Genomic DNA, 10,768 nt, shown 5'->3' with positions numbered 1-10,768 from the left:
GGTATTATGCCTCTCACGTTAACACTCCTAATTGGATTAAAAATGGCTTGTTATTGGGAGAAAAATGACTGAGAAAACTATCATGATTATTGCCTCTCAACAATGTTGGCTCCCAGAGCTGAAGAGCTGACATAATTGTCACGGCACTGGAAAATGTCAGAATCGGGCGATGGAGTGAAACAAACCGTTGCTTTGATTGATTGTGTTTTAAGATGAAAACAATGGGAGTGAATATACAGCCAGGGCCATTGACTTATTCTGGTGATATAAAGGAAGAAATGTCACATCAAGGTCTTGCAGTTGTGACATTTATTTGCAACTTTCTATAGTTTTTTATTTGTACCTGTTTGTGTGTGTTTATGTGTGTGTGTGTGTGTTTGCAGTGAGACATGGTCTGTATGCATGGGCGTTAATACATGCGTGAACAGAAATGAAACAGACAAATCCATCAGACGTCCGATGGGTTTTGGTTTGTATACCGCAAGGAGCACCCATTAACAGAAAATAAATGCCTGACGCCACAAAGCTGACAGTGTCTCATTCATACTGACACCAGCTAAATTACACATAAAAGCACTGATAACATCATCATTAAATATTGATTTTAAGGATGGTTGAAACGCAAACAAATCCACACGCAGCCTGCAGATGAGGGAGTCTGGACGAGAGTCAAATCAGGCTGAGCCGGGTGGAAAGAAGATGGACAGAACAGAAGTGGAAGAAGAAAAAGCAGGCAGGAAGGAAGAAAGGGGGGAGAGGGAGTGAAAAGTAGAGAGAGGTAAAGGGATGGAGGGAGGGAGGGGGGTGGCGGGGAGTAGAGAGAGATTTAAGGCTGAGGCTCAGAGCAGATGTTAGTGTTGATGATGATGGATGCAGGTTGTTGAGATGCAGAGTTGTTATCACGAGAGGCACTCGCAGCCTCCTCACAGCACACTTTCCCCCCAGATGTCAGTGTGTGTGCATGTGTGTGTGTGCGTACCTGCATGTGTGTGTGTGTGTGTGTGTGTGTGTGTGTGTGTGTGTGTCTGTGCGTGTGTGTGTGTGTTTAATGTGAAATTAGCAAGCCACACGCCAAAACTAGGTAAACATACTTTATAAGTCTTGATTTTCACAAAGTTGTGGATGGAGATTCTTCTCAGTCTTAACTCAGATCACCTGCAGGTGAAGAGAAGCAACGTGACACAATGAAGCAGAGTTTAGAGACTGACTGGCACAAATGAGGCTGATAAACAACTATATTTTACACTGTTACGCTCAAGCGATGAAAGGAAACTCCCTTTCAAGGCGCTAATTGGATTGATTTGAATACGTTTTCTCACACAGAAGAGAGGTTACATTCTCTTGCATTAAACCGTGTATCACTGGGCGACCTCACATCCCTGCAATAGTCCAAATTCACCAAAAAACACACACACACACACACAGGCAGCAGGTGGTGTGTGTGTGTATGTGTGTGTGTGTGTGTGTGTGTGAATGGGATATGTTGAGTGGTAACCTGCTCTATACACTCTAACCAGATAAAAGGTGCAGGACAGAAACATGTCGGTAATTGATTGCTAATTAGTTCCTTTGTTGTTGTCCATTGTGTCCTGACACAGCTTTGCCCCCGGGTTGTCTATTCACACAGGGACTCCGGGGACTCGCAACGTGGATCTGAGCCCAGCAGGTCCACGGTGAGACACGCCAACAGGCACCAGGAGCTGCTGCACAGGAGATTTAACGGTGTAAATGGGGTTGCTCAGGAATTCTCTCACAGAAAAGCATACGTGGAAGTTGTCCTCGGTGATTCATGATCATGTGAAACATCTCCTCCCCAAAGTTGTCCAGCTGCAGGCCTCCACCCCTCCTCCTCCTCCTCCTCCTCCTCTTCCTCCTCCTCAGCTGCATTGAGCTTTACAGTACGAGAGCTGCTGCACCAGACTATGTGCCATTTCCACTGAGTCGCCATGCCCACATCTCTCTCCCTCTCTCATCAGTGCATGAGAAATTACCTAATGAGGAATGGGTCGCACATTTCCACAAACTCATTAACCCGCGAGCGAGTGAGACTAATTGCAGCGTTTGGGTAATGTGATTTCACATCTGTTACTGCAGCCCAGGACACAGTGTAGTCAGCACAGGGCTGGATCTGGTGGGCTGAGCCACACACACACACACACACACACACACACACACACACACACACACACACACACACACACACACACACACACACACACACACACACACACACACACACACACACACACACAGAGGTAGATTCAGCAGAGCGACACACACACTCTGGGGCCTGACACAGGCTGCAGCACCAGCCTGGATGGGTGGAGCAGCAGTCAGTGTGGCTGCATGTGTGGTTATAACATTTGATCAACTGTTGTCGTGAAATATCCTTTGATTACAGGCTTCTGGGGGGGTGGGCCACTTTATTCTGGAAAAATGAACTCCTGTTCAGTCAGGGTTGGTTTTAGAGCTGTAGGAGTAAATATACATGCAAAGACCTCAAATCACTATGGAAACAGGCAATAGATGAAAGGAAAGGTGGCTTTGTTTTGCCTTTTTCCCAAAAGATATCTATTTATTTAGAAATTTAATGTGAGACTATAAGGTTGGCAAAGTCTTCTCCACAATTAAATGGGTTTAACATCATTTACCTCTTAAATTCACAATGATATTGGCTTATTATCTTTGACTGTAACTCTTCGGTGAGTGTAAACAACTTACGACTGTGCCTCAACGATAGATTTTCCCAAGAAAAATTACATTTTTCAACTGTTCAACCTTCCCTGGCAAGGTAATTATATATTTTCCTCTCTGTGAATTAATGGCGTGGCCTGGTCATTGAATGTAAATGTAATTACAGTGTGATCCAGTGTTTTGTTGCTGTACGGCACGCTTGTTAACAGCTTGAGAAATAATGTAAAAAAAGTTTCTTACTTAATGTTACAAAACTTTTCATTTCATTCCATTTACGATAATTGGGTACAGCAGACACAGGGGGTTTCACACAGACACACACACCCGCACTCTCGCACACACTTACACACACACACACACACACTCTCACACACACGTGAAAGCACAACGAGGAATAAATGAATTTTTCAGGGTCTTGACTTGGGTTGGTATTTTCAATAATTCAGTAAATTACCGCAAACAAATTTATGTTAATAAAAAAGGTGGGAACCAACTGTTTAATGTGGGAAAAGTAATATACTTTTGTTAATTATGATTAATCCTTTGTTTAACCCTCCTGCATTGTTACCGAAAGTCCAATTAGAAGTTTACAGGCAGTGGGACTGCTTATGGTAATGCCATATCTCATCAATTAGCATCCTGTGACCGTAAATTGGCCTCAGCGCTGACAACGAGATGAGGTTAACACGCTGATTAATTTGAGCTGCTGTGATTTCAGGCTCAAGTTGACACTTCTCATCTCTGACACAGACTGTGAGGTATACTCTCTCTCTCTCTCATGGAAGAGATTTCATTTACTTCACAGGGAACACACCGTGTGTCTGGGTGTATGGCCGTTAGACTGTTTCACGTCAGGATCTTTGGAAAATGAAACAAAAGAAACTAGGGGAGTTTTTCTTGTTGCAGAAGTAATGGCGAAGAATTAAATAATCAAAAGTGATCGAAAGGTGTAGTTGAACTGCTCAATACTGTTTGTCTGTATCTTCTTATGTGAAATAATGAAAACACCAGTTTACAAACTGTGTAAGATCAGATTTGTAACTAGAGGACTGTTGTCTGTCTTCAAAAAGAGACACGCAAGCACTTCAATGTTTGGCAACTGCAGCCAACATATATGACGAGTGCAGGTCTAAAGAAACGAAGGCTATCAATCATTCAATCAATCAATCAACCAATCAATCAATCAATCAATCAATCAATCATTCATTCAATCAACCAACCAATCAATCAATCAATCAATCAATCAATCAGCCAATCAATCAATCAATCACATTTTATTCGTATATCCTTGTCCGAATATGGCTTAGTCATCGACTTTTTAATGGTTGTATGAAATTGATCAATATTATGGGCATAGTGATATCATAAAAACACCAAATCAACATATTTTGTAATTTATATGATAGTTTGCTAATCATTTTATTAAATTTGGCTTTGGGTGTATAAATCCTAATATTTTCTGCATAGGCCTTAGACAGATCTATAGAAGCACTTCACTGGTGGAATATAAGAAAAATTAGTCTAAGATACCAAGTAGTTTTTGTTCAAATTCGTTTGGCTTGAATGTGCACTGACTCTGCAGTGGCTTTATTCTGTTCTGCTTTAAGTGTAAACCTAATGAAAGCACTGTTTGGCTATTTGGATTATTTATGTGTACAAATGGATATTTGGAACCCATCCATGAGGAACACTGTGTTTTCTAAGGAAGCGATGATCCAGATACAGATTATTGATATAATCTAACATCTGGTGGGATTCCACTTGCCTTAATATTCCTATTTATGGGCACAGAATAAGAAAAACTTTATTGACAGTCGGTTTCAACTGCCATTTCTATCTGAGTGGATATTAGCCTTTTCTAAGAAAGTTTAGTTTAGCTGTAACTGATGGATTTTGTCTCTTTATTTGGACCAAATCTAACCCTGTAAACGGAAGCTATAGAAAATGAGCTGCATGGTGTATATCTCCCTCTGTTGACACGCGAGCAGCCCCGTGATTCCTCTTGGTTTCAGTGGAACCAGTCGGCTCAGTGGAGTGACCGTCATGGTTAAAATAAAAGCAATGACCGTCACATCACAGCACCGACATCTTTACCCCCATGGGACCCTCACCCTCCATAAACCCTCAGCCCCACAGCCTCACACACTGCGGAGGTAAATTCATAAACAGGTTACTGAGCAACGACAAGGGACAGAACAACAAATTCAAGATCGAAAGGAATACTTCCAATATCGTTTTAGGCTTCCCAAATATAATCCAAACTAAATCCCATTAGATTATTCAAAAGAATAATCCACCCTGACGTGATAATAGGGCTAAATATTACAATAAAGTGTCTGTTCAACGGAGCCATGAATCATCCTTGATTTGACATTCTTGAAAATTAATTTTATTCATTTGTCATTTTAAATTGGTACAAACCCGTCAACGTGGTGCATTTCGATGTAAGATCAAACATTTAAGAAATGTGTCAAGTAATAGCACATACAATAAGTTAAAACATGTCACAAAAAGACCAGCGGGTACATAGCAAGAATGTTTCATCTACACAAAACATCCTAAAACATAGTAGGCCTACTGAAATGATCTTTGTATATTTTTTTATTTTCACTCTTTAGATTTATGCTCCCGTCTCATGCAGACGAGACTGAGGTCGCCTTGAAAAAGTATCTGCTCAATCTGAGTGGGAACCATTTTCTCCTCAAATGATCCAAGCGTTTAAATCCACATGCGCAGAGCATGGCATGCCCGAGACCCGTTCAATAGGCCCACCTAAAGTATGGTGCGTGTGTGTAGGCTCTTACCAAAATGTATACCCCATCTCATAAATAACCGTTTGACATAACACAACTTCACCTGAACACAATAACACGTGCGCGTAAAGACGCACTCGATGAAAACGTAAATACGACGATTGTTTGGCTCTCGGTAATTAGGGCCTTTAGTCTAGAGATCATTACAATAGTATTTATTATCAACATTTGTTAAAATCCTTTCGAGATAACAAGATAAATAACCCGGAACTCAAGTTTCTTTTTTTTTTGTCTTCCATTTGTCCATCAGTGTTGTCCTTTTTCTTTCTGTCAGTGTGTCTAGATGAAGCCAGTCTCCATTCTCTCACATTTAAGTGCTGATTAGCTCGTTCTCTCGTGTTGGTCTAAATAGCTGAGGAGTGGGAGTGAGGGGGGAACAGAAAGGGGGCCACAGGGGGGGGGGGGGGGGGGTTGACTAAGTGAAACTCATGGACACTGTGTGCTCCAGTGCTTTGCGCCGCAGCGACGCGATGCTTGTCCCTCTCCACATGTCACTGTCCGGGGAGCTACACAGCTGCGGGGAGCCCGTTACGTTCGTGGGGCCGGAGAGAGAGGCCGACATTCCGTGGAAAGGCGTCTGGTAGAGGTGGGACTGCAGACCGGAGCCGTTGGACGACAGGCCGTTGGAGAGACCCATGGAGTTTGATGGCGGGCCCAGGCTGCACTGGGACAGGGACTGGCCCATGCCCGGCTGGCGACCCAGCGAGGGCGGCAGCTGCAGCTGGGAGACCCCCGGCATCCCCGTGGCCCACCGCGTGTCGTTGGCGTGGAAGGAGCACAGGCTGTTCTCCATGGCCGAGAACTGCTGCAGGCCCGGCGTGGGGAGCAGGGTCCCCGGGGAGCGGAACACATTGGTGGTCTTCTTCCTTTTCTTCCACTTTGCGCGTCTGTTCTGGAACCAAACCTGCGAGCAGAGAGAGAGACGGGATCATGAGGCACCAGAGAGACAGGTACATGTCTGAGGCGGTGTCAGGTCATAGTCTGCACCGTGATACAGGCAGCAAGGTGGATGCTGGAAGCACGTTCCTCACAGTATGTGCTGGTGGGGAGAAATACCCAATAATTACGCACAATAATGTCACCAAAACCTCCCCACATATTAAACACACTACATGTTAGTGCATATTTTAGACCACAGTAGCAGTGTCGGTAGAGGAAATTATTTCCGGGCAACGAGGCCTGAATAAACAGGATATACCTTCCTCATCTGGCCTATAGGACAACTGAGGAGAAGCCGAATCGCAGGAGCTTTGATGGACTTCAGTCCAATCTATGAATTTTATAAATGTACCATTTTTATACAACAACAAGAGAAGCCTCTCTACTATGGTATAAAATATACAGACGGTGCTCTGTAGAAATATAACACATCACAGAGGGTTTTATTGCAGCTGTCCCGCAACAGTGACTCAGACAATTTATCTCCTCGACATCTTATTTACAAACAGATTAACTGAAAATTGCCCTAAATATCACGTGGGCTGGAATGGCCTGCGCGACTTCAAACTGTGAAGAGAAACCCTGCCCGTCCACGGACGCGCGCGTAAAGAACACAAACACACAGAGCCTTGATACGCAGGGCCTACAAAATAAAGCTAACACATGCACGCGCGTCCCGGTCGGGCTTTATAAAGATTTCATCATCCTCGGCCGTGATTAATGCGCGCGCGGGGCCGTGAGTCGATGCCTCCGTATTAAAAGTGAAATCTCGCTCTCATTCCGCTCAGCCATCCGTGAAACGTCGCCCAAACCCATTACACTGGAGGAGGAAAGAAAATGCAATTTCTCATTCCATTAAAAAAAAAAAAAAGTACAATATATTCTTGAGTCCTATTAAGACGTCGCTGATGGAGCATTTTAGAAAAGCGAGGCTGCGTGGTGGAGGCGTGCACGCCCTCGGAAGGCTGCACCTGCGCGGGGCCTGAACCGGTGTTTACCAACAGTCTGCACCTCCACCTCCACCTCCACCACCACCACCCTGCTCGGGCTGGAATAAAGAACTGATTATTAAGCTGACTAATGATTGTGCTGCTTTTATTGCTTTCAGTGGGATCATTTGCATGAATTTTACATCACTGGTTAATAACCCGTTCACTGTTATAAATAAGACTGAAAATGGTTGATAATGTGTTTGGTTTACTGGAGCCTTTGGTTCTGTGTGCTTGTGCAAAATAAGCTCTTGTCAGGAAAAAACAAAGATCGTGTTTTCGGTCTCACTAAACATAAATGATTAATTACGCAGGGCTAAGTTTTTTTGCTAAGTGCAACATATTCCAATCCTAATCACTTGTTTAAAAGGGGAACCATATTATTTAATTGTACAGTAGAATATATATATTTTTTGCAACCTTAAGTCACGTTAATTTGTAGCATGCTAATTATCTAAATCCTACGTACTCATGTGCATGTGTTGCACGTCCATGTTCCAAAATTGCACAAGAGAAAATCTGGCAAATCCTAAAAAAGGTATGTTGAATTGTCATACCCCCAACTTCAATATTTCACTTACCACAGGTGGCATTATATAATATTTTCTGAAAATTCAAAAAGGAACCTAAATGTCTTTTCTTGTTATTTTGAGATTCTTGTTCTTGTTTGACAAATTATAAAGAATTATATATAGGCTAGAAATTTATTTTAAAGGCACATGGGTTCTTTTTTATGCGTAAATAATAAATGTTTCAGCACCTTGGGCAGAGACATTGTGTTGTTTTTTAAATTGCCTACAGCTTCTTAAAAAATATATAAATATTTATTATCATGCTCATCTTGAACAAATTGTGGTATAGTTGAATTACATGTAATTAAATTGAAATTGTTTTGTGTGTATATACTGAAAATGGTTAATATTTGAAAACAAATCCCAACTGATTGCTCTGCCTGGCCTGTTTTATGCAGGGTGTTTTTTTCATGCAAGTATAATGAGACAGGATATATTAAATATATAGAAAATATTTGTTCATAATTCTATTCCTAACCAAATAAAGCACCTTCATTATGAATTTGATGCAACTTGTTATCAAAGTCAATGGTGTGAGCTTTGGCTTGGACGTGCACTCAACACAACTTGACAATAAAAACATTATTGGAGAGACCAGTGGAAAATAACCAAGAATACAATGTAGTAAATAAAAAATAATTAGAAGTGACCAGATTATATTTTACAAACGCAGAGTCCTCAATCCTCTGCACACGTGAATTCCTATGTTTGCTCCTTCCCCTCGATGTGATATTAATGAGCATCTGTTCATGCTGGAAAAGATCAAATATGGACCTAAACCCACAGCAGTGAAAAACAACATCAACACGCAGGAGTCTGTACCTGAACTCTGGACTCGGTGAGGCCGATCCTCAGCGCCAGCTCCTCCCGCATGAAGATGTCCGGGTAGTGGGTTTTGGCGAAGCTGCGCTCCAGCTCGTTCAGCTGCGCCGGCGTGAAGCGAGTGCGGTGCCGCTTCTGCTTCTGACTGGCGGACTGACTGGAGCTCTGCTGCGGCTGCTGCTGCTGCTGCTTCTCCTGCTCCTTCACCGGCATGCCGGCCGAGTTGGATCCGACTGTGGCGATGTCTTCTCCCGGCAGGAGAGTGGTTCCCTCCACCGAGTCTGGACCAGGGGCCATGTCTCCCGGGTGCCCCTGGTCCTGCACCCCGCCTCCCAGCCGGCACTTGAGAGCCTCCCGGTGTCCGAGCAGCTCCGCAGCATCCTTCATCCCTGAGAGGAAGAAGAGGAGAGAGGCTTTGAGAGGCGGAACGCAGGAGCTTAAAGCGCAGCATCATAAAATGAGAGTTGCCTGTTATAGCTTTGGATTACTCTAAAAAATATACAACAATAAAGTCAGAAAAGCTTGAGTCATAAATCTGCTGTCACACCATTTCTCATTCTAGATAAATTAAAGCAAAGAATCCTTCAAACCAACGATAAACAACTTAGCTGTAAACACAATTTAACTGCACATTCTTTATCACTTGAAGGCAAAATAAAAGATGAAACAAGAAGTTAAAATCTTACACTGGAGTTTGGGGCCGGAGTTCACAGATGACAACTCCCCGAGCCGAGCATCCAGGAGGTCGGCGTGAGAGAGCATGGCGTACCGCTCCAGGGCGAAAGCCGGGCAGAAAAAATCCTACAACTTCGGGGGCAATTTAAAAGTATATATGGTCTAAATGAACGAAAATTCGGTTTGTGGTTAAAAAGGAGGTCCCTTGCATTATAATGTCCTTTAGAGCGATGGGGAGGCGCTTATTAGTTGAAAGAAGCCGTGCGCTTCCTCAAATAAGAGCCAATCAGAGCTGGAGCTTGGAAATGTCAGCGACGTGACTCCCCCCTCCCTCTTCTTCCTCCTCTTCTTCATTTCTTTTTTTTCCTTCTATTTTATTAAACACACATACGCACGCGCACAGACCAAAGACGTGCACGAAAACACTACAATTCAATTCAATCCTCTGCCATTCCGTCCTCTGATTTATTAGCTTTTCATGCTCAAATTATTCCACGTTAAACATCTTAATGTGTTTGTTTAATCTCATATATAGCCCCGTGCCATGACAGGACTCCGTGTTCGTGGATGGATCTACGTGGAGACTGATGCGGGGAACTCATGCAAGAAGGTTTGTTTTCCTTCAGGAGACTGGAAGAAATGCAACACCAAGATTACCCATGTCTCAAATCTTTCAAATCACTGGGCTACAGTCAGGTGAGGCTGCTTCAGGGATGGAGGAGTGATTTGCCCAAATTGCCCAGAAGAAAACCCTGTGAATTAAAACACATTTCATGCTTGTGACTCGTGTGCAGGCCTGTGTTGAGATCCCATGATGGACTGTGTTTATAGAAGGGAAATCAATGTGCCAGGTGAGGAGACACACACCGCCACACGCAGGCCTCCTCTCAGCACCGCTTCCCTCCCCGTCCTTGGATCACAAACACAACGAATATCGCTCCCATTCCCCCTTGGCAGGTGATTTGTGGAAACAAATGGAGGAAATAAATAAATAAACGAGTATAGATGGATTTAAGCTCGGATACTAATCGGCCGCTTTAACTCCCATCGACTTTTCATCAGCACGGGCTGCAATTTAAGTTATTTAGGCCCATTTGGCTCAAACGAAACCAGACGTGGTGGATCCTGAACGATCGCGCCCCTGTAGCCGAGGTCTATAAGTAGGTCTATTATACAATTAACAGGACAGTCATTGATCTGCGCTCCTCGCTCCCTTCTGCAGACAGTGCGTGGTGTTCTGGAGAGAGGGGCTGTTGGCAGATGT

The 10,768-nt window shown here is 43.5% G+C and overlaps 1 protein-coding gene across 3 annotated transcripts; it reads right to left on the bottom strand.

The window, feature by feature from the left end:
* Window positions 1–5,922: 5,922 nt before the first annotated feature.
* LOC133002459 (homeobox protein orthopedia B-like) lies at window positions 5,923–9,591 on the bottom strand. 3 transcript variants are annotated; one of them, XM_061072284.1, is made up of 3 exons: window positions 9,516–9,591; window positions 8,830–9,218; window positions 5,923–6,411 (listed from the first exon to the last, which is right to left on the bottom strand). In XM_061072284.1, exons 1-3 carry the CDS (start codon window positions 9,589–9,591, stop codon window positions 5,923–5,925), a joined length of 954 nt encoding a protein of 317 aa, XP_060928267.1. The 3 variants fall into 3 exon arrangements, with proteins under 3 accessions (XP_060928267.1, XP_060928268.1, XP_060928269.1); XM_061072285.1 differs by having other exon boundaries at window positions 8,830–9,210; window positions 9,541–9,591; XM_061072286.1 differs by having other exon boundaries at window positions 8,830–9,220; window positions 9,557–9,591.
* Between the last annotated feature and the right edge of the window lie 1,177 nt (window positions 9,592–10,768).

Source organism: Limanda limanda, chromosome 5, assembly GCF_963576545.1.
Source record: "Limanda limanda chromosome 5, fLimLim1.1, whole genome shotgun sequence".
Classification (NCBI taxonomy): domain Eukaryota; kingdom Metazoa; phylum Chordata; class Actinopteri; order Pleuronectiformes; family Pleuronectidae; genus Limanda; species Limanda limanda.
This window is presented reverse-complemented; position numbering and strand designations above follow the sequence as displayed.

Bases quoted from the DNA above. Each gene is read 5' to 3' on its own strand.
- LOC133002459 (XM_061072284.1), bottom strand. From the start codon at position 9,591: ATGCTCTCTCACGCCGACCTCCTGGATGCTCGGCTCGGGGAGTTGTCA. The intron at 9,219-9,515 runs GTAAGATTTTAA...TCTTCCTCTCAG, and splicing joins CTCCGGCCCCAAACTCCAGT to GGATGAAGGATGCTGCGGAG. The intron at 6,412-8,829 runs GTACAGACTCCT...CTCTGCTCGCAG, and splicing joins TCACCGAGTCCAGAGTTCAG to GTTTGGTTCCAGAACAGACG.